This window comes from Lichenostomus cassidix, chromosome 9 (assembly GCF_008360975.1).
Source record: "Lichenostomus cassidix isolate B80296 chromosome 9, HeHo_3.0, whole genome shotgun sequence".
Lineage (NCBI taxonomy): Eukaryota > Metazoa > Chordata > Aves > Passeriformes > Meliphagidae > Lichenostomus > Lichenostomus cassidix.
In genome coordinates this window covers 7645479-7672077 of record NC_139490.1, presented here as the reverse complement: position 1 = coordinate 7672077, position 26599 = coordinate 7645479, and the positions used below count along the sequence as shown (strand labels likewise).

At 37.4% G+C, this 26599-nt stretch overlaps 1 protein-coding gene across 9 annotated transcripts in view; it reads right to left on the bottom strand.

Moving 5' to 3' along the window:
• Positions 1–26599, bottom strand: part of ATP11B (ATPase phospholipid transporting 11B (putative)) — a 67297-nt gene that overhangs the window by 27447 nt on the left and 13251 nt on the right. For all 9 annotated transcript variants that reach the window (XR_014854007.1, XM_085069117.1, XM_085069116.1 and 6 more), the window contains exons 2-23: positions 24520–24636; positions 23625–23714; positions 20548–20628; positions 16194–16301; positions 15915–16043; positions 15688–15791; positions 14415–14462; positions 12261–12325; positions 11621–11702; positions 10539–10689; positions 8312–8509; positions 7877–8035; positions 7403–7575; positions 6933–7001; positions 5922–5995; positions 5736–5839; positions 5402–5583; positions 4500–4703; positions 4077–4230; positions 1311–1413; positions 924–1069; positions 54–113 (exon numbers count right to left, since the gene is read on the bottom strand). Coding sequence is in view for 8 of the 9 variants with exons in the window: in XM_085069117.1 (XP_084925243.1) it covers positions 54–113; positions 924–1069; positions 1311–1413; positions 4077–4230; positions 4500–4703; positions 5402–5583; positions 5736–5839; positions 5922–5995; positions 6933–7001; positions 7403–7575; positions 7877–8035; positions 8312–8509; positions 10539–10689; positions 11621–11702; positions 12261–12325; positions 14415–14462; positions 15688–15791; positions 15915–16043; positions 16194–16301; positions 20548–20628; positions 23625–23714; positions 24520–24636 (2601 nt within the window). In the remaining variant the exon portion in view is untranslated. The remainder of the gene's footprint in view (positions 1–53; positions 114–923; positions 1070–1310; positions 1414–4076; positions 4231–4499; positions 4704–5401; positions 5584–5735; positions 5840–5921; positions 5996–6932; positions 7002–7402; positions 7576–7876; positions 8036–8311; positions 8510–10538; positions 10690–11620; positions 11703–12260; positions 12326–14414; positions 14463–15687; positions 15792–15914; positions 16044–16193; positions 16302–20547; positions 20629–23624; positions 23715–24519; positions 24637–26599) is intronic.

Sequence of the window (26599 nt, the reverse complement as noted above, 5' to 3'; positions counted from 1 at the left end):
AACTATGGACCTCAAGTGTTTCACATACAAAATGTAAGGCATGAAATACTCACTTGTTGTGAAAACAAACAGAAGAACTGATATAAAAATTGTGGTGTAATAAAGCACACATTCTGAAATGAAGAGAAGTGAAGGAAACAGTTAATTCTCAGTATATGCTTCACAGCCCTAAAAGAAATTGCTAACTCTTAGAAGCTGGTAAAAATACACAGGGGAAGAATAAAACATTTCAGCATTTTACTTGGCAAAGTAAAGCAAGATGCTTTGCTTGAGAGCATATTTTGTTTGTCTGTCCTTTGGGACAATGAACTTGAGAAGTATAAACTTAATTATATGTGCTTGATGAGCACATCTCACTATGGGAGTCTAAGCACTATTAAAGTAGAAGAAATCCATTCATTTTCCCCTCAGTTTCTTTTTAAGAATTTCTTTGCAAAAGAGATTCCACATTTAATTCAAGCAAGCTGTGCCCTGCTCATTGTGAGTTTGTTGCATGGGAGCAAAGAAATCAGAAACCAAAATATAACACCATGCTGTTGCCTTTAAATGAAAGAAAAGAACTTAAATTGGGACTTGGGAGCCAAAGCTGAAATCCCAGATAAAATTCAATGGAGACAGTGAGTTCTGACTTGTTATGAAAACTGATGATCAAGTAAAAAAAAAGAAAAACAAACCAACCAACCAACCAAAAACCCTGTCTTGAGAAAACAAACACATCTGCCTCTCAGGTTAGACAAACTCACTGTGGTAACTAAAGCCCATTTCTAGGTGGAAGGACTAAACAATTTCACAGTTAAACTACTGCATTTGGCTGTAAAATATAAAATAAAAAATCCCAGAAAACATGTTTGAATAGAGATATTTAACCTGCTCCCAACAAAAATCTCAGATCTGGAATAAATTTCTTGGTGGGAAAAACTCACCTTATAAAAAAAGTACTGTACAAGGGTTGCTATTCTAATATAGTAAAAGTGCCCATGAACAAAAAGCAACTTGGAGAGGAATTTAAACCGTGCTATTGCATAGTCACTGTTTCTTACAGCTTGCCTTCCTTCCTTGCCCATGATTCCTGTAATGTTTGGGAAACAAAACACAAAACAGGTTAAGTATAACAAAAACTGAAATTTAAAAAAGCCAACAACATTCATCTGTAGCTACAGTTCTGTTTTCCTGCACTTAAAACATTTTAAGAACTTCACCCTTCTGTTGCAGAAGAAGATATTATTCCTCACACGGCTGAAGAGAGCTGCTCATTTGATGCTGATTCAAATTTTGAAAAGCTCCTATTGCTTCTGACAAAAGCAAGTTACCTATGCCAACGTGTGCCTCCTGTATCATGCTCACATCATTAGCACCATCTCCGATCGCTAACGTTATGGGCTTCTCTGGAGAGGTTTTTAACAGTCGAACTACCTGGAAAAAGAAAATTAAACACTTTCAGATTAGACAGTGTACTTACAAACCATGTCATCAATTCCCAAGTATCTCAGTTAGTTGTCTATCTGTAGATAAAATCAATATGTTTTATGAACATGCATGTTTGGGTAAAAAATGTCTTTGGCATATCACATGTATACATTAATTCCTTCTTTAGAAAAGCTACCTGTTTTGGAGCACAAGCCTGATTTAAGCCTATTTTTCTGTTCTAATCTCAATGTTCTTTTACAACTCTTAGTTTGGTGCTTTATCATACAAAACAAAGTCAAGTCAAGTAAAATTTGGAACTGAGAATTTACTTACGGAGTAATACAGATTTAACGCCCTTTACTAAGGGGCATTCTTCATATTTATAATTAATGAAACTAATCCAGGAAAAAAAGCAAATGCGTTAGCTAAAAGATCAATATGCTGTTATTAAGTAAAACAGCTTCTTTCTAAAGCAACTTCATTATCACCAAGGGGTATTCTCAACTGGCAAAGACACAGAAGATGTGACAGAATGAGGAAAAAAAATGTTGACGTACAAGGCCCTAAAATACTCAGAAGAGGAGCAGTGATACCAGATCTTCAATGTAAATGTCAATAATAATATAAATACACAGGAATTAGTTAGATGAGGCTTTTGGTTAAGGAGAATTAGTGATTCATTAACCTCCCACAGAGCTCTAGCTTAAGGTAGAAGCTTCAGTAATTCAGTTGCAAATGGGTTGCAGGTAAAGGTAAGAACACAGATCAAGAGGTTTTCCAAAACCAAGAAAATAAATATGTATGAAAAAACATTTTCCCCCATCAAGTTCCAGAAAATCCAAAGTGGAAATATCAATGGAGCAACTGCATGAGGTTAAGCAGACACAAAAGACCATATTGGAGTAATTGAGCTGTAGCTGGCAGTGTCAGGGCATTGATTCACAGGAGTGGGAATTCACTTCACATGAGGAATGCAACAGTGATTAAACACAGTCCACAGCTCAGAGAAATCCACCTGATTGTGGGAATACATTCCCTAATTGCAGGTATTAATATTCAAGTTTAAAGGTTCCCCATTCCTAAGGGGTAATTATTTCAAGTACACTTAGCATTAGATCCTAGGAAGCAGCCTTAGAGAGGTAACAAGGCTGCAGGATGTCCCCCAGATCAGTCCTCTTGAGATCCCCAAGGCCTGGGTAATTTAGACAGACAAACATCTATGTGAAAAGGTCAAGACAAATCCTCTGGCAAATTTTAACAGCAGCAATCAACGGCAGCTCCAAATGACTGACATGATAATGTTTAAAAAAGGTTTTGAGTCATAAAACATACCAAAATTTGTAGTGAGACTGCTAGCCATACATTAACATGCGTTGTAATTAAAGATGCAGGAAATATTGAGTTCCTTCTTAACCTTGGAATAAGCCTCACAGAAAGGTTGCCTATAGCAAAAAATCATGTGCAAGACTAGACTAAACTGCCCTGCACTTCCTTCCCTAGCCTTCGTGTCGTATGGCATTTGTCTCAGTGATTTATATACTTCAATGTTGGTAATTAAAAAGTCCCTGCAATCAAAATTACATTTTACTGCACTTCATGACTCAAGACAGGAAATCATCTCGATTATCTGCAGGCCAGGGGAGGAATTAAGGAAAGCAGTACAAAACATCATACATCAAGTTAAATGACAAAATAAGAACAAGGACACAACACTGACAAATAACTGCACCTTAAAGAGAGAGGATGGCAAAAATTTCACCTAAAAGAATGTACAGAGTGGACATATCCAACAAATTGGTTTACTCAGTGTAGCTACAACTTCCTTTTAACATTTTATTGAAACTAATATTGTACCAGGTAAACAGTTCTATACTGAAGTGATTCTAAAGACTGCATTAGAACTCTGGCTAAATGCTGGAAGCAGGAAGAGTGAGCTCAAAACAGGTAAAATAGCTACAGTAAAGCAACCTGCCCTCTGGCCCATCTAGTACCTCCCACAAGGCTTTCCTAGTGCTTTAAGGTAAAGAGCTGTCTTTTCATGAAGAAAAAATTTCAAAAGGAAAGAATTTTATAGTCCTTCATAGCTTAGCTCTCTAGAATAAAAAATAAAAATAAAAAAAAAGACAAAATCTGAATTTGAATCTTATCCAAACTGTATTTGAGTAAATTTCAGTACACATGAAGGAAAAATAATCTTAGAAGAGAATATTAAGGCAAACCTCCCCTGGAGAGTAGGTTTTGGCTTCCCATCCCTTTTACTTTTTCCTCAAACTTGGGTATTTTTAAAGTATTCAGATAAGCAGAGTTTCTCTTTACAGGTTCCTAAATTTTCAATTTAGCTTTTTTGGTTTGGAGAAGTGATGGAGCAGCTAAAGCAAAAGCATGCTGTGATCAGAAGAGCTACTGCCTTACTGAACACTCAAGAGGCAGAATAAAGATGAACCATTTTCTTGCTTGGTGACAATATTTTGACTTCTCCATCCACTTGCAGATTTTCAAACACATGCGTAGGAACTTCTGAGCAAACTATTCCAGATAACTGAATTTAAGAAGGATTCAGAAGTCACACAAAAGGTCAGACAAATAAACAAAAGAGTTTCAGAAATCCTTGCCTGCTCAAAGCATGATAAAAATACTTCAAAGACAATCCTGGTTTTATTCTCACTTACCTTTGCTTTCTGAAGGGGTGCCATGCGACAGCACAACACTGCAGAACAGTTTTTGCAAACTTCCATGAACAGTTTTTCATGTTCCCTGAGTGCAAGGGAGAGGCTGGTCCCATCCACAACCAGTCCATGCTGGATAACATGGTCTTCCTTTATTCTATTCAGGGACAAAAATGTTGACTTTGTACCAGTGTTAATAGTAAAATTTCAATTTTGCTATAAACTCTGTTGTTGGCCAGACAATAAGCAAATGAGTTTATCTGTTAGACAGACTACCTCTTCCAGTCTATTATATTAATAAATCATTTTTTTTGAAGATAAACTCTTTGTTTGGTACATCCATCAAAAAGACTGCCACAAAATCTAAAAATGAATGCAACCCAAGCTAAGACCATCAGTGAGACAGTGACATCTCAGGTATTTTACCTCTTGGCTAGCTGCCTCAGTTGTTCTGCACAGGTACTGTCTGACTTGTGCTGCACGAGCTCAAGGATGTTCATGGTTCTGTGAAAGTGTCCACAGGATAAACTGACACTAACAGCTGTTTCATGCTTGTCTCCAGTGAGCACCCACACTTTGATACCAGCCAACCTGAGGGCTTCTATGGTTTCTTGGACTTTCTCCTGCAGTCTAGAAAGAAAAATCATAAATAACCAACTGAACACTTTATAAACAAAAGAGATCACACTGTAACCCCACCATCATGGTGAGTTTAGTCTGCATTTGCAATGTTACATGTATTTTCAATCTGGTAGATAATAGTCTGTTACCAGCAACAAAACAAAGGCCTTGATGAAACAAAAACTAAACTTCCATCCTCCTAAGGTATCAATCAGTAATAAGCATATCTTGATTTAAACTAGGCACCATCACTGCATTTGAGAAGCTTTAGAACAGTCCACAATAATTACTGGCTACTGTGGTGCATGAAAAGCTTCTCAGTGTCCCATCTGCACCCTCCAGTGTACAACACACCCCCTGACCCACACAGCATGTTCTACACAAGTGGAATACTTTGCAAAGGAGCTGTGAGTAGAAGTTTTCCAAAGGAATTTTCTGTTACACTACATATTAACTGGAACTATTCCAATTCAGAGACATGAAATCTCTCCTGATGAAATACACTCTACGTCATTGTTATTAAGCCAAAATCAGTCGGTACAACTTGTGTTCTGAATGTCCCTCAATCCAAAGAGTGGTAAATATATTAAACAAGAACAGCACAGAGCCTTTGGTCATAGTGGGAGAGTTTTTCACACTTCCTATTTAAGGTATAAATCCCAAACTTGCTGGGTTTGAGCGCAGTTAGCATTAACTCCATTGCATACTTGTCTTCTACTCCCGTGGCCCCAAGTAATTCCAGATCCCTTTCTATGAAGTTGAACACATCTGCTAATCTCTCCTCCCGTTGCTGTAAGGCAGTCCTGGCCTCATGAAGGCGTTTGCCAATTTCCTGGTACTCCTCGGGTGTGAATCTTCTGTAAGCCACACACAAAGTTCTTAGGCCTTTCTGTGAGAAAAGAGAGACACATTCAGAGTGGACAAGATTCTGATCTAACAAGGTGTCACCTGTGATTTTTTTCATGTCAAGTCACAGTTTATACTGCATGAGTTTTCTTCTGATCAGCTGAGGCTGGGAGCTGGGCAAGCATAAACTCTTACCAAAGCAAATTCATCCACATGGATCCTTGTTTTGTCTATTTCTCCACTCTTACTACGAGGAAGAATAGAAGATTCTGCTCCCTTTGTGAATAAAAGCTTCTCCCCTAGAAAATCAAACAACTGAAATAAAAATAATGCCATTTAAGAAGTTCTCAAGGGCTGCTTGTGCAATTTCTGATCACCTACCTGAGGGACTCTCTACAATGACACTCATTCGTCTGCGATTTGGATCAAACTCCAAAACATGAAGCAATTTATACCTGTATTTTGTGTTTTGAAAGAAGGAATTGAAAGAAAACATTTTTAGAAATACATTTCCAAAGACAATTACTTATAAATAGACTCTTACACCACAGACCTTTCCTCAAAGTGTTATTTTTATATAGAAACTCTGAAAGCGATGCTGTCACTGCTGAACAACAATCACTGTTCATTGTTTTTATCAGTTTATATATGCTTAATTCCATTCTGCAAGAATCAAAGTTTCTTCTACCAACAGGAATAGTTTCCTGCATACTAACTTGAAATTTGGAGATTACAAACAGCTCCTACCTATTTCTTCACCCTTCTGTCATTATTATATGTGTAACTTTGAAAACTACATTTTGTTTCTGACATTTGTAAAAAATCTACACGGTCAAAAAAGTGTGTGTGCCCTGGTAAGTGGATTAGTTTTTATTATGCTACCAATAGCTTATAAAATTAATTTTAGACACTTAACTTCAAAGTACTGCCAAGTAGCTGACACAGATGAAACTGGTAAAGGGAGTTATGGCATACTGCAGATATACAATTATTGATAATTTGTACTCATTTTGGGAAAGGTTAAAATATCTAATTAGATTATGCATAGATGAGACTGATTCTGGGAAGTTCTAGAGCTGAAACAAGACTTGAATAAGCAATTCAGTTTTCCAACTCTGCTACAGTCTCAACCTTTGAGGAATGGGCAAAGATACAAACTGTTACAACACACACCTACACAGAGTAACTCACACAAAATTCTTGCATCTCAGCTACAATTGGTAAGGAATAAGATGCAAGCTGTCTTGAAGACATCAAGGGAAAAGCATTAAACAGAGCAGGCTGTGGAAAGGCAAGGTTTGCTTATGAACAGAGAGGATTAAGAGGAGAACATTACAATAATCTTAACTACTGTTCAGTCCTTCAATATAATCAAGGAATAAAAACAAATACCTCTCTGGTTTTCCAAGACTTTTTACTTCCATACTGTCTCCACTAATTCCAGTAAATACCACTCCAACTCTAAAAGTAAAGAAAATATACATTTAATTATCACTTTAGAAAAAATGCCTTTTAATAGAGGGAGGGGAAGTGGCAGGGAAGAAAAGGAAAAACTCTTACACCCCATTACTGTTCTCTGCTTCTAGGGAAAATTAAGAATGCCCGTTTTCTGCAGTATTTTATTCACAGCATACTCAGACTACTGTAATTTCTCAAGTATTTTCATAAATATTTTACATAATCATTTTATTATACACCTAGGAGTTTGTGTATTTTACATCTGAATGTTTTCACAGTAAGGTTACAGTGCCAGGCCCTGGGCTTCACCAATGTCCTGAACCATTTTTAAGGTTGCTTTCCCCATGGATGGTTTGCCCTTGCAGGCAATTCCTGGGTCAGACAGCTCTGGCAGTGCTGCTCACCGGCTTGCAGCTTCCACTAAAGCTTTTTCATCTGGTGAAGAAGCATAATATTCCAACGGGGCTGTTATTCCGTTGGCCTGCCAGGGACCATCAGCACCATCTGTCTGATCTGCATTGATCTGCACTGTATGGCAAAGACAAACTGCTTTCAAGAAGAGTTCTTCCTCTTTCACCTAGAAGAAAGAAAAAACTTGATTTGTAACATTTCCATATCAACCCAGTTTTGAACACATTTAAGAAAAAATTGTTTTTACTTAAAAATCTGCCAAGCATTTCATGTTTAATAATCACATCTTAACATGTTTAATAAATATTAGTTGTTCAGTAACACTTAAAAGCTTCAAACTATTTAGAAATTGACTTATGTTTGTTGAGGCTTTTTTTATGCTAATGAATATGCTACAAGAATATTTCTCTGAAATAAAACACTTTCCATCTGGGATGACTAATGGTGGGAAAACCAAAGAGCCTTACCAAACCATGCCTATTTCCATCTGGAGAATCTTCAGAAAATCCCTCTGGAGTTAGTTTACCATTGACCTCTTGGTACTTTATGCCATTAATGGAGCACTCCCGAAACTGCATCTCATTTTCAGTTAATGTACCAGTTTTGTCTGTAAACACATACTCCACCTTTTGTAAAATAAAACAAAAAAAACCAGACTTGGAATTGCATTTACTTGTTAGAAGAGAAAGATACAATAATCTCCATTCACATTTTCTGTTACACACATGTTTTTGATCATATAAGAATTTTAGCTTCTGCCATCACGTCATTATACCTTATTTTAAAATGAATCAGAAATCAAATCACAAGTAATAAAAAGGCTGCAGTAAAAATTTGAATATTTAAAAACTAAGTAGAAAATAGGTTAAAAAACCCAACAGACAACATATTTTTTACTCTACCTGTCCCAATTCCTCATTGAGGTCTGAAGTATTTACTTGTGCTCTCTGGTTTGTTTCTTCATGATAGAGGTCAAGATCCCAGCCAATAAAAAAAGACCCAAGAAATTTCTGCATCTCAACAGTCACATAGAGTGAAATAGGTATGATAAAATTGTAAAGTACCAGAAAAGCAAGAAAATCTGAAATGAATCTCAGAATCTACAAGAGAAAAAGAGAAAATATGAAGATTACTACAGTGATCAGGTGAAACATGGTGACTTAATTATGCTTCAATATGCATGAAAAATGACAAACGGGGAGAGCCAGAGAAGCCCAAGTCCCACGTAAACACGAGAGAGACAACACTCCAGTGACAGCACAGGCATTTGCAGGTTGCCCCAGTAACACGCCTTCACACTGGTGCACAAAGTCTGCCTTGAGCTATGACTGCATGTTTCAATTCACAAGTTCATTAATTTTTGTCTCTCTACTGAATCTGTCAGGAGGGCTGCCAATTAATATTAACTGTCACGATGATTCTGTTTTTGAACTCTGAAAGAGTTTGGTCTGAAAAAATGAACATGTTCCTCATTCCATCAAACAGCATCATTCACAGAAGCTCTTCTAAGGAACCCTAAATTGTGAGGGCAAATACGTGATTTTCCATGCTCTCAGAGGAATCTGCAAGAACTCTGCTGTTTCAGGACAGCAGAGTGACAAGAGGGTTCCTGTCTGCTGGCATTGCTCAGTGACCTGGGTGATCCAGACAACATGAAAAGAATGGGACCATGTGGATTTCTTTTATTCCTCCTCAAATGACTGTGTTCTACACACACATTTTAGGCAAACACCTCTGTAACAGGACAGAACCTTCTCTTCATTAGGTATGGTAATTTTAACAAACCCTGAAATGCAACACTGTGGTCTCTTTTTCATGTGCACAACAAAGTCAGTATCTAAATTGCACTTTGGGAAGACTCTTACCAACCCCTGAGTACTGAGCAAGGGAGATTAGAGATTACAAACACCAGGCCACCTCTTTTAACTCCCCCAGATACTGGTGCAGGAGAACATTTTAAAGAAAGGAAGCATAAAAGTAGTCAGCAATTTGCAAAGCTAAATTATGTCTGTTCTTCCTCATTAGGGAGCACTGCTGTAAGTATTTAATAAATAATTAAAGTAGCTGACAAAACTCAGCAAGTTCTGTGCCTAAAGAGAACTTCCAAAGTAAACCAGAAAAGACAGATAGAAAGTGAGAGCAGCAATTCATCAAAGAGAAGTAGTGACAGTTACTTAAGTTAGAGAGTCTCTTCAAGCAATGGCAATGAAATAACAATCAGTACACACAGGAGGAGACAGACAGGGAAAACACTCTGAGTAAGGAAGTCAGCATGTTGAGAAATGCAAAGCAGATTGTGGAAGTCAACATGGGAGACGGAAAAACAAAGACATGACAGGAGAATGACACTGCAGAAACACACATGGCTCTCTACGTTCCTGATGGCAGAAGTAAAGGAATGGAAAGATTGAGGAAATACTTATCCCTGTTCTACTCAGAACTGAAAGGCTCCACAGGCTAGACTAACTTGCGTAGCAGTTATTTTAAATTAAGCTCCTGAACTGCTTTGGACAAAGGTAGACTCATACAGAAATCACAAATTAAACAGAACAAAGAAAAATACAGACTAATTGAAAAATGAGACAATTTTCAGAACCGCAGATTTCAGGGACATTTGAAAGTATCCCTTCAACCTTTAAAGATAAGTGAGAAGGCAAGCAGGAGCTTGAGCAAAATTACAGCCTTACAAAATTGCCCAAACCATCTCAACATCACAGAACATACAAAATTCCTGAACTGTGAAATCACTGCAATAGAACATACACAAAAAAAGCCTTCCTCCTCCTCTTTTCATTTATGGAATGACAAAAGACATCCTAAAGAACAGTAACAAGAAAATAGACCATCAGAAATTGTCCTCACAAAGCCTTTTCAAAAATTTTCCAAAAGCTTGGTCTTTTCATAAAGCAAGAAAAAGTCCAACAAGTAACAGAGGTAGAAATATTTCTACACAATGGTGAGGCTACATGGGACTAAGTCAAAAATCACTGAGACAACACCACACAGACTTGCACATGGATCATTAGGTGGTTACACATAGAATAGAGACATAATATATATTACATTCAGTGTATTTTGGTTGAGTGTTCCTCAGATATGCAACTGGACAGAACTACTGGGCAGAATTACCTTACTGCTGTTTCTTTCATGCTCTGTTTTTTCATTATACCAAGGCTCATCCCATTTCTCTTCAGCTTGCCATGCATACTTTAAAATAGTGCTCAGAATGGCTTCAAAGAGGAGGATTATTAGATAAATAATCAGAAAGGAATTCATGGACCTATAAAGAGGCAAAAAAAAAAAAAGCAAGCAACTTCAGTTTATTTTACTTAATCTGTTGACACACTGGTTACATTTATTGATCAAAAACTTGTTGGACCTTTTTCTAAAAAATGTATCCTGCGCTTGATATGAAGTTTCTATGTGACAAGCAAGCAACAGGATGGGAAAGAAATTCTACACCTGACTAAGATAAACTCTCTATATAGCAATATGAAGACTAGATTAAGGTGCAGGAACACCCAAACAGTTGGCTTGTGTCACACCTGTAGTCCCAGACTGCCATGGCTGACTTATCCTTTTCTTTTTCCCCAAGGACCTTGCAAGGCTGTGAAGGCAGTACAAACAATCACAGCAGAAATCCATGGCTGCACCTTTTCCTCAGTCAGAAGAGCACTGCCATGTGCAGCTGAGTGTCTAACCCAAGCCAGGCTACAGCAGGATACAGTCACACCTGCCTCTGTGTTCTGTAATGCCAGCCAGACCATGCTAGCACCCCTTGGTCTGATGGCTGAGCATCTCTTGTGCACACTACAGTGGTATCTGCATGTAGCTATAGAAGAATAATCAATTCCATATTTGCACAAGAATGCCAGGGGGGTCTCTCAGATTTTTTGTAACGGGAATAAAGGCAACGTATCAGAACTCCTTTTCCTTTTAAAGTAAATTATGAGATTCAATGTAAATATCTATCATAGTAACACCTATCCTGCAACCAGGAGCAAGCTTGGGTATTTCCACTTTGTACACTACTAAAGGATGATATGTCAAGAAATGAATTTTGTCTTTACAGCTTCCTACTGAAGGTAAAGCAATTAACACTCTTCCCTTTGCCTACAACCCAATGATGAGACCACCAGGGTTTTAAGGTTACACAAGAAAAACTAAGTTAAAGCTCTACAAATAAGAGAGATATTAGAAAATAAACATACTTTTCTACTGCTGACCGTTTCTGAGATTTACTCTTGTAATTTAATGCCATCTTTGTCTCCATACCTGTATACACAGCAACACCTGGGAAGGAAGGGGGGAGGAGTTAGACTGTTAGACTCTATTTTTTGCATAAATACAATTTGCAGAATTTTTCATTTTGAGAGACACAGGATAAAAGCAAAAGGTGGTACTGCTTCTGTGTTTACTATGAGACAGTATTTTGTACTATTTGCAATATTCTTCTATAGTGAAACAGTACTACTGAAGTAATTTTAACATGTACTTTAGCACTGTTATTATGACTGTACTGCTCTTCAATATGTATTTTATGGAAATCAGCATGGTAAATCTCAGGAGAAAGCCTTGAACAATAGGTAACAGTAAGAACAGTCACTTATCCATTGAAGTTAAGTTATTCCTTTATCAAACCTCTTCAAATATTTTCACAGAGCAGAGCTGGAACTTTAAATCCTTAGAGATTCTTCAGCATAATATCATTACTTTCATCTATAATCATATCCCCTCAGGTAACAGTCAGCAAGATTATTACAATTTCTTCAGTGCAAGTAGAATTAAAACACAGTTCATCAACATGCTTTAAGAAGAGAATACTCTTTAAATATTTAGATGTCTACAAACCAAATATTTCTTTAGTGTTTTTTAATCTTGCTCCACGAAGTAAGAGACTTTCAGGCCCAAGAGGTCTAAAAAGAAATAGACACATCAGCATGTAAACATCAGCTGGTTTGTATTCTGGAGAAGTACTGAAATCCAGTTTCCTATGCAAAGCTGTCCTGTATCCTCTATAAATCCCCAATGCAGCAACTCAATCTGTCATCTTAGCCCTTTCACCACACCTCCCACACATCTCCACAGAGCTCTCTGTTTCCTTTCATGTCTCCTTTGGTCACTGCCATACTCCCCCACCACTGCTCCATATCCCAGAATTACTGAATGAGCTAAATATTCCAAAGGGCTGGTTCAGAGACCCACAGGTTACTTGGGAAGCAAGCAGGCAAGAAACCAGTCGAGCTCACAGTGCACCAGGAGTGCTGTTTCAGGTTTGGCTTATTTACCAATCCTCTACCCCTCTGTCAAAGTGAAATTATCTAGAAAGTTCAAAAGCTATTCATACCAAAGAGACAAACAATTAGATGGACACCACCACAGCAGTGCCAATTTTGTTTCCTAGCATGGGAGGCAAAATTTCATAGATGTTTTTTCCTCACATCTATAACAATACAATAACACATTCATTTCTTCAGCTAAATTAAGTGCAAACAGTGCTCCGAGAAGTGTCTAGATAGAAACAAGGTTAATAAAAGGTTAGAACCTTATGTTCTACTGCAGCAGCTGTATCATCTCTAGAGTCTGCCAGAAGGGTTGGTTTGAAATAAAAAAGTATTTGTCCCACTATTTCAAATGAAAGCAAAAATTTAACAACTGCAGTGCTCAGGTTGACATATTGGGTAGAAACAAAAGAATTAAAAATTCATATGCCAAGTGCTTTGGCATACAAGCCATTGGGTTTACCCTACTTTTCCTTTAGCTGTGACACAATCAAACCAGGATCACTATTACAAAAAAGAGCTCTCAGACTTGAAGTTCCTTTGAAAGTATAACCTGGAGTTACTAAAAAAATAATTCCAAAGCCAAAGCCACAATCCACAATCAAAGATTTAAGTTAAATGTTACTGCAAATGTAGCAGTTGCCATCACAAATACCACGTGTACCAATTACAGAGATTATCATGGATTATTTAAATTCAACATACATATGTTAATATTTTAGGCTAGACTCAAACTTTGACTGAAAAATTGAACTTAAAGTGACTAAATGCTTGAGCATTTAAAATTTTCGTATAAGAAACCTGAATCCAGAAATATAAATGAAGTTTGTAAAACCAATCTGACAAACCCAAAATACCAAACCTGAATCAGTGCAACACAGACTAGAGTTTATCTTTGGAAGACAGAAAATATTTGGTAATTTTACCAAAGAAAATTTGGTAATTTCTTGTGAGTGATTTCTATGTCTTTATTTCAAACCATGATCCTTCACATTCCCGTTCTTCCTATTTTCTCTCCTGTCCTGTTGTGGTGGGGGGAATTGAATAAGCAACTGTGTGGATGCTTGGCTGGTAGCTGGGACCAACCCACAGCAATTAGAAATCTTTCCAGGAAGTCCACATGGGGGTCTGTAAATGGCTTCACATCTTTATTTTTACATTTGCACATGTGTTTGTGACTTGCTGTGACTGCACAGGGAAAGGTGGTGAGCACATGATTATGTGCACACAGTTGTGCTCCCTGTTACAGATGTAAGCACTTATCTGCACAGTCCAGCTGTAGTTTGAAATAGTTACTAAAAATTACAAGTTTTTAGCAGCGGCTTAGCTAAACCAGGAATTTCTAGGAATCTCAACTGGAAAAACTCCTTCTCAGTGCCTCTGACGACAGGGGATCTGTTGCAGTCTACATAATACGTCAGTGGAAATTGGTTCAGATCAATAAGTGCCTTAATTAACAAATAACAACAAAGTTATCAGCTGATTACCAGTGCCTAAAAACTACCTGCTTCACAACAGCCAAGCTCCCCAGAACTCCTGTACTACATCTGAAAAACTGGGTACTAATCAACTTCTTTCAGTAATTTTTTCTCATCTCCATCTGAAGTATGCACTGCAAATGATATTTTTAGTAAAAATACTTCCCCATTCCATATATTCAAAAGTAACTCTTGTGATCCACCTCTATGTGTTTTAAATAATCATCTCATAAAATTTTACTCACCGTACTATTTCTTCAGCTTGTTGACTTACAGTTATTCTTCCAACAAATCTATGAAAGACGGACATGTCTTAGAAATATCTACATGAAGACTCAAAAATGTAAAAACCTCCTCTATATTTACAAAATAGTCATTAATGGTTCACAAGTACAAAATAAATCAACTTTTATTAACAAACAAACTAAACCAATGTGGCAAAACTGGCAATGATTTTATAAGAAATATTTAGCAACAGAAACATTTATTCCTCAGAGGAATAGTCATTTGAGAAAGCTCATTAATGCTGATAAATTACCACAAAGATTATATTTCTATTCATTTAAAACAGATTGCGACTTCTTGATGATTCAGTAAGAAATAATTACTCAACAAATCTAAGTTTGCATATTATCCACCAGAAATAGTAGTTTTTCATTTAATAAACCAGATCTACTATGTGTTTAAAAATCTGACACTTGCATATTTAGCATGACTCCAGCTACAAATAGGGACATAAACTTCCACAGTGATTGTACCTTAACTTGTTAAATATCAAATATTTGAACAACTGCTCAAACTGAGTATCTTGATTTTAAAAAACTTAGTATTACTTTCTCAAAGATCTCCAAGCTTACTTAAGAACAGCTGTTATGATATACTTGGATTTTAAAAATTATTACTTAATAGCTACCATTTTCCATTATACAATTCAGAAGATACTTGATATGAATGTAACTTTTGCTATCCCAGATGCTGTTTTACAGAGTCAATGACACTGCTTGCTGATGTTAAAGCACACTTAGATATCCCTGTTTTTATCTAAGATTTTGCTGCTGAAGAATGGAGTTCAAATCTTCTCTTGAGCATATGCAAAATAAATATGATGAGCACATATCCTCAAAATTAGACTTCGGTCAATTTCACTTCAAAATATCCTGTATAATATTGAAATCTCCTGGCAGAACCTTATAGAACCTTCTTCAACCTGCTCAGACTTGTAGGCCATTTAATCCTTTAAAATCTGGAAACAAAGTTAACTGATTAGAACAGAAATGTACATAATTAAAATAAAAAATATAGATATTATAATGTCTGGTTTACTACTCAAGTACTCAAATTCAACTTGTCACTTGCAACTTTCAGTAGGTGCATATGTATAAACACAAGCTGATTATTAAAACCTAAAATTCAAGCAGATGTCTGAAGCTATTTTAATCCCAGCAAGACCTGTAACATTCTGAGCATTAAACACCTCATTTTGATTAAATTTCAAAATATTTACTAATAAAGTGATACCTGTATAGATCTGCTTCTGGCTGCTGACATTCTATAACAGCTACCAGTTTGTCCAGGTTGGCAACAGATTGCAGCACTGCTGTTTCTGGGACTGCAACGTGTGTCTGTAAAACAGTGCCCATGAGGTTAATACAGGACTGCCAGGCAGCAGGGGGCTATTTCAACAGCCTGAAGGAAAAGTGGCACCACAAATTAACTACATTCTATTCCACAGAAGTAGCCCAGACCTTGAGATTGGTCTCTCCATCCAAACTTGCAGTGGTAACATGGCATGAACCGTCAACTCGGTCAGATGACAGGAGCACCAGATCAACAGGGAAAGTCTCATCTTTGGCTACTCTGACAATGTCCCCCACCTAATTACGTGAACACAAAGCAGAAAGATACAGAGGTTTAATGAGCAGAATTCATTTCAGCATTGTTATCCAACCACAATGATTAGTAATAAAACAAGAGCATCAGCTGTGTGATAGAACCAATTTTTAATTTGTCCTTCAGCCACATACCCGAATGTTTTTAGATCTGGTTTTCACAAGGCCGCCACTTCTGACAACATAAACTGGAGCACCGTTGACTTCATTATCTGCTTTATGTCGTAGCCAGTCTTCATAGCCCTGTGGAAAGCACATTAAAATCTACTTTTTAAGCAAGAAAACTAAAAAATATTTTTAAAAAATATCCTCCAAGCAAATGTGCTTCAAATTACTTCCTGTATTGTGCTAATATAGGTACTAATGAGTTTCTGCTACACCTGTTACTCAAGAACCTGGGAAACCTCTTGATTTTGTCACTTTACACAAACAAGTAAAGGCAAATAAAGTAGCAAAAGTGGTGAAGAAATTTAACAGTCCCACGTTCTCTTAAAACAAACAGGCAGTGACATTTTCTGCAGATCAGATGACCAAGCACTCAATAAATCTTTGATCTGTATTGATTAATACACCACAAAACTGGGAACAGTCAGTCCCCAGGCTCCTTTGTGGATTCTTTTTTTTTTTTTTAAAGAAGTAATATGAAGACTGAAGAAGACTGAAATTCTCAAGTCATAACATATAGCATTTCTTATAGTTACTGCCATAGCCTATGCCTAAAATCCCAAGATTTAATTGTGTGTGACACACTGTTGACGCATCAGCTCTGTCCAGCAAGAGAAGATGAGAAGGTTTTAGTTCTTTTTGAGTCCTAATGGAACAGTCTGCAGCAACTGAGCTCTTAGGTGATAAATTAAGCAGCTTTCCTTTACCTGCTATTTCACACTTGTTTAGGCACCTTTTATCCCCTGCACACACATGTGCAAATACTCAAGATTGTGAATCCTGGTATACTATTTGCTTCCTATTTTACTAAAGTATGACTCCACTGCTTGTTTAATCTAATAGCATTAGATCATAATACATAATAATCTCTGATCCCCAAGTCTAGGCACTGTTTGGAAAGCCCCCCCAGCAAGCACAGGAAACGGATCAATCATACAGGAAGTTCAACTGCATCTTAAAACCTAGCAAGATTCCTGCAACTAATTTGCAATAATAGAGGCTTCCTAAAATGCTTTTCTGTAGGTATAAGAACTGTGAAAGAGTTAAAAAATTTCCTTGGAAGTCTGCAGACTGAAGTAGGCAGCCATGCGAAACAGCAGGCATAACCCCAGCTCATCCTACAAACATTATATGAATGTCATAATACAAAAATACTAATGCAGATGCAGTGTAGAGAGTTCTGTGGTTGACTGGAGTTTGTAGGAAGAGTTATATGATGGATTTTGCATGTTAAAAGCACAGTTTTGCAGTTCTACCTTCACACATCTCCACTGTGACTAGCACAAATGAATAAGGACAGCACAACTGCACTGTGTTTGAAAACAAAGATGAGAGAGGGGGAATGGGGAAAAGAAAAGCTTTATATGCCAAATGCTTAAAACCCAATAATTAAGAAGTGTGCAGTAAAAGCAGCCATACAGAGAGATACTGGGAAATGAGAATCCTAAAGCCCATAAGTAAGACTCTTTTAAGAATCCTTCCTAAGCAGTATGAAAAAGGAAGAGTCAGTACCTACAACTCCTTGCTAAAGGTGACTGACAGAGGAAAACAAGGATTTAACTAACATCCAATAACCTTGGAGCATTTGTCTTATAAACCTGAACAGCTGACCAATGTTGATATTTGGCAAAGAACTGAAATTCACCTTCTTTAGAAAGTACAGATTTCAGCGCTTTCTCCATCTGACACCTCCTGCCTCCAACACCAGGGTGACACCTCACACCAGGGAATTCTTAAGAGCCAACTTAGTGTGGTCAGTTCAAATTCCCCCCAAATTTACCTACTGCGGCATTTTTGAGAGTTCCTTATACTCACTTGAAAACATTGGAAAAATACTGTGAAAAAGAAAGATGCAAGAGGAATACAGGGAATGTTGCTTACTTGCATGAAAAGAAACTAAAGATTAAAATACCTGTAATTAAATTATATTCTTAAATCCTGCTTAAATAACAGCATCCATTGAGAAAAGATCTGCATTTTACACTACCAGGCTTTTCATTCTCAGTTTAGGTCTATAGTTAATCAAAACCCACAAAAGAGTTGTTTAAAATTTACCTGGCAGTCAAATAAACATCTGTGTTCCATCAGATAAATATCTATGAACTTATTAAAATGGACTAAGTTTGCTAAAGTTCCTTGGGAAATACCTTTGTTTTGCTGTATCTTCGTATGTTTTTTTTAATTTTCTTTTTTTTCCTTTTAACTTTTTGGTCTGTTTTTATTTGTTAATTTTGAACTCCTTGGAGCACTGCATACAGATCTTCACAGGCACAAGAAAGAAAGTGCTCTGGCTAACAAGACAGACAAAATGACACAGCATGAACTGCATCACTTTGCAGTTTTCTATGTCCTTCTTCTGACCTAGGTGCAATTACACTTCTAAGGAGAAAAAGTTCTGTCTCCTTGGCTGAGATTAAAATAAGGCTGAGTTCTGAGGTTTGCTAGAGGTGCCACATTGACTGGTCTTCAGGAGGCAGGGGAGTTTTTCCATCCACCACTAAGCTTCTCAAACCTACATATGATTAATGCTTCTATTTTTCCCCTTCATCTTTTGAGCGAATGCTAAATTATAGTTTAACATTTATACTGATATAACTTCGTATAGAACCAGTGCCCCACAGCTTTCAAAAGGGGGTTCCTTCCTGAAAATCTGCTTCCTATTACACTTCTGGTTTAGTGAAAATGGGAACTGATTTTGAGGCAATACTGGGGATTTTTCTCCCTGCACTCCCCCAGAAGATTTATCTTTCCTCCTTGTCTGAGGGCGGCCTGGTGGAAATAGCACAATTCATTGTCCCTTCAAGTTAACAGCCTGTGAATATTGCTTGCCTCCTTTGCAGCAGGTAGGAGAAACATGAGAGTCCATTAGATCAGTTTAGGTGGTTCCAATAGCCCTCGCAGAGATACTGAGACAGCCAGAAAATCTCTTAATGCTTGGTAAGTCATGAACAATTCCAAGCTTCCAGAAGGAATGACAGAATCTCTGTTCTTTGCAATTGATGATAAGGTACTTAAATTTCCCCATATGAGATTGGACACCTGGAAGCAAGGTGGTGCTGAGATTATTTTGGACTATTTTAGACTTGCACAAGTCCAACTTCATTCTCGAAAAAGCGATCTAATATTTACAACTCTGTTTCATAATTTCTTTTAGTTCACTCAGCTTATTATCCATTGCCTACTTATGATTATAGCTCTTGAACATGTGATTTTTTTGGGGGGGTGATGGTAACAACTGCAATTGAATAGGATTAGAGCACTTTACATATACATATTGCACAGCAACAAGGTGAAATGTTAGTCCAAATATTACTCCAGCATTAAGAACCACTCTGTCCCAAACACCTTTCTATCAGCTTGAAAGCTAGAACTATTTTTACTTTTGTCCTATTTTTGGGTGGCTTTGGGTCTTTCTGGCACAGAAGGCAAATTGAAATTCCAGTTAGAGCTCTGAAACAGTCTCCTGCTTATTTTTCAGTTGCGAGGCTGCATCTATTCCCCAGACAGCACTGTCAAACCCCTTGAAGAGGATAGTTCCTGAAAATTACCTCCCTGCAGAAGAGATTGCAATTTTTATCCACATCACTTCTTTATTTATGAGCTTGTTTCTTTCTCCTCTTGCTTTAAGGGCAGAAAGAAAACAGAAGACTTTTTTTCTTTCTTTTTTTTTTTTTTTTTACATTTTGATTCCAGAGGCTCTAGGTTTCAGTAAGATGTAATGTGGTGCTTGAACAAGATTTCTATTGAACTCAGAAGATTTTTCTTATTTCAAATGCTATGAAGCACTCCAAAACGTTTTATGCACCAAAGAAGAAGAAAACCATGAGCTTTCTAAAGCAGAGCTTTTACCTAGTACAGGATCACAGTTAATACATATTTTGCACCATGAAACATACCCCTTGGAGCAAAATTTGCCTTTTAGTTACTGACAAACACACCCTGCACTGCTGCTCATCTGCTCAGGCTCCTTTCTCAGGGTGTGATGTGGGAGGACTGGTTCTAACAGGCAGCGAGGTGTGCCAAAGGAATAAGTGAGGAGCTTTCAGAAAAGGTCTGATAACAAGTGACATGTAATGTTTAGACAAAAATGCTGCCTGACAGTCATCCACTGTCCATTTTAGGGTACTGCAGTGAGTCACTGAGTACTTGACAACCAACCAAATGCTGAAGCTCAAGTATATAACTAGAAACATTAAATACAAAACTGTTTCGGAAAATTACACCATGTTAATATATTTTTAATATTGAAGCATTATCTTGCTTGGACTCTGTTAAGTAACTTTACTTTAGAACGACATCATGTCCCAGGATTTTTCCCCTTTACCTGTTTTATGGCTGTCACAGTTATGACAAAGAATAATGGCAATCCACTGGTAATAGGACTGGTAGGGGTATCTATCATGAGCTAAAAGAAAAGAAAATAGGAAAATCAGCCCAAATTTTATTTTTACAATTGTACATGCCAAAAACAACTCCAAATGAAGCAAGATGACAACTATTTTCCAAACTTCCCATTATAATTTATGAGTATTTTTACTGCACTTCCTGCAGTATTTCTCAAGTAAAACTCAGTTTCTGACAACTAAATAATACGTTAATTATGATGTAAACAAACATTCTAGCCCACAGAGTAGCCTTAGTCACATTTGTAATGCATGTGACAATTTTAACAGTCCTTACTAAAAGGAAGGTACATTTTCATCCTAAAAAACAAATTCAATATATTACAAAGGAAGGAAATCTACATTTCATTAAGCTGTTTCAACACCCTATATAGTCTACTGCTTACCAGTAATGTAGAGTATAACATCATCTACTTTAGAAGTGAAAATAAAGTTAAGAACAGAAATTTCCAATGGTTTAGACATTAGAGAACACTTTTTTTAGACTGCATCTTTCTGGTTGCCCCAGGTTAACATGCAGTTTTTACAATTTGTGCTATTATTGCTGGCATGCCAAAAGTGCAGTGTACACAGTAAGGTTCTGTATGTGGGGGGGATGTTAGTGGTTCTCCTCTGCTGCAGAAAAAAAACCAGCATGGTCAAGTGCTGTAAAGGAAATATACACAAGAACTATTCAAAACCACAGACATTTATTTAATCCACTTTACCTGGGACTTATGGCTTTGCTTTGGGAATCATTAAAGAAGAAAAAAGAAGTCATACATGAAGTTTACTGTTATGGGGGAAGAACCTCACAGAGAAAACAGATTATGTCACCTTACAATGCACACATGAGGTTTTTGGTTGTTTGTTTTGTTTTTTCCACTGAAACAGACAATTTATGGAACACAACAAAAACGAGACCTAGCCTGCAATATTGTCTGTTCTTTAACTGTAGCACTACAATTTTAGCTTGGCAGCATATTGATCAAGAAAACCCCTACTACCAAAAGCATCTAATTTTTGGCTGGACAGGATTAATCACGACATTTGTGCCATCTATACTCTCTCATTCTTTCTCAAGAGAGGCTCACATATGCAAATTAAGCATGTTTTGTTCTGATGGAATCATCATGCCAGCCTGCTCCTTTTGCCTCTTTCACCAAGACACCATGGTCCTCTGCCTGCCACACAGCTGGACACATCCATCACACACCTCGTGTGACCAAAATGCAGTCTGTCACCTGGTTTTGGGCATGCACATGTGTGGTGAACAATGTGGACTGGACTGTGCTGCAAGTTGAAATCACACCAGACTCTGCCCCAGCTCTGCCATCCCCAGTGGAAAAGGTGGTAATGACAGACACTGCATCTTGGCCACACGAGATTCATAGGACAGGGAAGGTACCAAGCTGGTCAACTTTAAAAGGCACTTTTGCCTTATAAAAGGAAAAAAAATACTAGATATTAATGAATTTCCAAACGAGATTTGAATAAAAATAGAATTCCATTCTAACAAATGAACAAAGATGACTGCAGCTTTTCTGCTGTTCTGTTTCCAAGAACACAGACACACAGACAAAACACTTCCCATTCGTGAGGGCATCCACTTGACACAAACTGAGAGAACAGGATTACACTCAGAACAGAACTTATGCCCTTAGATACTTATTTGTTCATGGACATCACATTTAGATATTACCGAAATGCAACAGTTTGAAAGAACTGTGACACAACATTGAACTAAAAAGGTCAATCTGCATTAAAAAGAAATAAAAGCCATGCTGTCTGTGGTTACTTTAAGGAACATTTACGTTACATCTTCAGCATGTTCCCTGTCCTCCCCTTGCTACAATATGTTAAAGAGCTTGAAACATCACAACAGGAACGACAGAGTCAACATTCTGAACTAGGAAGATGTGATGGACAATACATTTTGTTACCCTGAGTTAGAACTATATGACTTTAGTAACTCTCAGCACAGGAACTTCCAGTCTAGAAATGTCCTTTCCAAATGCAGACGAACGAGATCAAGCGACACAGAAGGCAACGGATTAAAGGCTGCAGAACTGGCTGTGACACTGACACCTTACACAACTGCAGACAAATTTTATCAGCTCTTCACTATCCCCATTCTCTGTCAAATGAGATGCCATCTTTTTCAGATGCATACTCTAAATGCTGGTTAATCACTGTGGCGGGCTGTATGTGCTGAAAGCATTCTATGTTGTAATGAAAGAAAAGTTTGTGTACCCCAAAGTCTTGTCTCTACCTCAGATATTAATTAGTTTTTCAAAAGTCACCATCTCTCCTCCAAACCTTTCTCCCACTTATCCTTCACCTACTAAACCTGCAATAGCCCCACAGAATCCAGGTACATTACAGAGCTGGAAGGGCAAAGATCACAGAAAATGTACAGACTGTCCCAATCTACTTGTGGATGTTCTTAATTAAAATAAATACAGTCTGCTACAAAAGGCACTGCAATATTTCTGACCTAAACTGTAACAATAACAGCACTAACTGAGGTCTTCAAAACTGACAAACCTTCGATTTTAATGATAATGTCTGTGTGCTCATTTTATCTGAAAAAATTGAATTTGAGGATCTTAAAACTGTATCACAATAGTCTGTTGATTTACAAAAGCAATAGTCCACCTACAGTGAAAATATTCAAATATTCAAATATCAGCACTGCCCACAAAAATAAGTGCATTTGGAATTTCATTACTAACTAAAGAGATTTAGAGTTGTATTTTGAGGCAGACAATTGAATCTCTGTGCTGGCAGTGCAATGTACTTTGAAGCTGCACACTTAAATATATTAGCATTCATGAAGATAAAATCTAAGGATAATACTTAAATTAGGACATAATTATTTTTAAAGTGATATTATTTTCCTAGAGAAACTGGAAAAGTGTTCTTTTGTATGTAAGTGGAGAAGTTAAATTCATAGAATAAGAATCAGTGGCAGAATTTACAACAAAATTTGCGATTTCCTGAGTATTATTCAACTTACCTGAACCAAAAATATAATGAGAAAATAAAAGTTGGCTACTCTTCTGAACTGCTCAAATAAGTTTTTTGGAACAAAATTCCACACTGTATACTGAAGGGAAAAAAAGGAGAGAGAGAATAATTATGACACAATGTACAATTTTTCAATGAAATTCAGTTCTGCTCCCATTGAACTCTCCTAACCCAAATCTTCTCACTCCCCAAGTCCCCTCCCCCAAACCTTGCTCTTCTCCCACACAGAACCGCTGTATCCAATTTTTGTTGTTTTTTATTCCTTCTCTTCCCAGTACAGCTAGCAGGGAAGCAGGAGTAGCAACTGCATTGCCTCTACAGGCCAAGTTTAAAATATTTTCCTCCAACTGGGACAGAGGCAGCTGGAGTCATTTGGCTGTTTGCATTCTGGGTAGGAGGGAAGAAATTAATTCCTGCAGCTGTAACATTCCCTCCAACTCTACAGCAAGAGGCACATCCCCACCATCAGCTCTATTGATTTCAATCCAAGGACACACCAGGAGGGAATCTGCAACTGCAGTCCACTGCTGATTTATTTTATGCAGAGTACTAGCTTTCAATTTGGCTATTTTAAAAATCCTCATAACCAGCTTTACCCTGCCTTTTAAGTAGTTTGGGCAACACTAGTTTAAAAACTACTTTTCTTCAGGAAGCCTGACCAGCTTGCTTAATTGCTCAGTACTTGAGTTTTGAGGAAAGAAGGATGAGAGAACGAGACAAACTACACATGAAGCAACCTAGCTTCTCCCTAAGAACAGTTTAGAGTTTGTTTCATCTTGAATATTGCATATGCACCACTAGACATAATACAGACATGTACATTTGCCACACAACTTCTTAAGTAATATATCAAGTGGTTTTGCCATGACAAATTGATTCCTTACCTTGGATGATATGATTCTGTTGTCCGCAAACTTCTGAGGAACATAATGGCCATGCTGGGGAAAACGATTTGCTATATAAATAGTTCTTGTGTCGCTTTGATGCGGTGGGTCAAAACCCTGAAACAAAAAATTAAAAAAGAGGTAATCATGAAAGTCAATTTTATTAACTGCTCTTTTGTAAAATTCTTTGGAAAAGGACATCCAGATATCAAGCAGCAATTTTCAAATAGTAAAGAAAATTAATGTATAAAATTGAAGTCTGCTGCGTCGAGAGAATTTTCAAAAAACTGTGGGGAAAAAACCAAAATCTCAATTTTGAAGTTGTGTACTCATTCTGAAAAATGAAAGAAAAAAATCCTGTCTCAAGAAGGATAGAGAACATTTGCTACCATGCATACTCAGAAATACTTATCAATAATTTCCTGCCAAAACAGATGATCTGGGTGAGGTCCCTGGGAACCAAAGCCCTGCTTTCAGGTCTACTGGTCAGTATTTTCATCATCTGCCTCTTCAAGAGGAAGTGGAACACAAGTGCAGATGACACCATCCTGGGACTGCAAGAACACCAGATAAGAGAAAACTCTTGACCAACCAGATGCACAGAACACAAAGATCCAGCACAAAGAAACTGAAATCTAGAAAAAGAGAATAAAAGCCCATAAAGGAATTTTGTAGAAAAATGTCAAAGGCTATAGCAGATCACAGGCTAGACATGAGTCATCCACGTCACCCCACTGAGAAAAAGGTTTTCAGTGGAGAGGAGGCTGGAGGAGGAGAAGGAGCCACAGCTAAAGCACTGTGAACCAACTGGACAGCACCCAGAGGAGTGGAACATGAGCCCCAAGAGATCCTGAAAACATGACATATAACGCAAGGCTGAACAATCTAAAAAGCAAAGAGCAAACAAATTAGAGTCATTTAGCCTGGAGGAGATGAAACTTGGGATATCCTAGTAAATCTTCTGATACATAGGAGACTGTTCCATTGAGAAAATGGGTACTTTGAAGGACAAAGAAGAACACAAGTAATTAAGCTTAAGTTGTAGGTAGGAAAACTTATGTCTGGGTATTGGAAAACAAAGAGAAATTCCTTTGTTATGGAAAAGAATAATTAAACACCAAAATAAGTCATGAGGGAAGGTTGCAATGCCTCTGTAACACAAGGGCTTATATCTAGGTCATTCAAGTCTATCTTTAATTGAGCCTTTCCTGGGGCTACATGACTCACCAGAACCCTTCCTAGCAATAATGTTCTGACCCAGAGAAGCACGTGATGGCAAAAGACAACAAAACAGTAGTAATTCAGACAACGGGACAAGCAAACTACTAAAGTAAAAGGCAAAAAGCTTTAAGACATGAAATAAACTAGTGAAATTAAATTTGAAAATTATGTTTGATTGGGAATCAATAACTGCCTGCAAAGTGGTGAATTCCAGTATCAGCATCACACACACTCCTAATCTTAGAACCAACTTGCAGAGTTTGCACAGTCTCCTTGTTCTTTGAAGCCAAGTGAAAGGACAACTGGTGGTGTCCTTTGCTAGAAAGGACATTACCAATTCCATCACTGCAGGTGAGGAAACTGCATTTGCAGTTGTGTTGCTCCACTTGTGAATGAGACTCAAAGCTTGATTCATGTCAAATAAAAAGTGTCACTTCACAGAATTCCAGAAGAAGGTACCTCTGTACCACTTAACTACGGAAGATGAACAGTGAGCAAAATGACTGACAAATAATGGTTGGTATTGATGCCTGATGGGTTTTTTGTCCTTTTTCCATTATACTTTTACACTCTTTTTATACATCCTTTTACCCTTCCCCATTCCTGTACTTTTTACTCCCTGTATCTCAACCCTACATGTTTATAACCCTTGTACCCTTGCCCTGCTCAGAATTCTTTGGGGACGATGAAATATCCCCACAATCTCAAGAGCATAAGGCAACAACCTTGAACAGAGCTCCATCACTGAGACATGTTTTTGTAAACTAAGTTGTAACCTTTTTGGAGGGAGGTAATTTTAATAAGGGAGCAATTACTTCATTTGTTAGACTTCTCATTGGAGACTTTTAGATAAGTATGC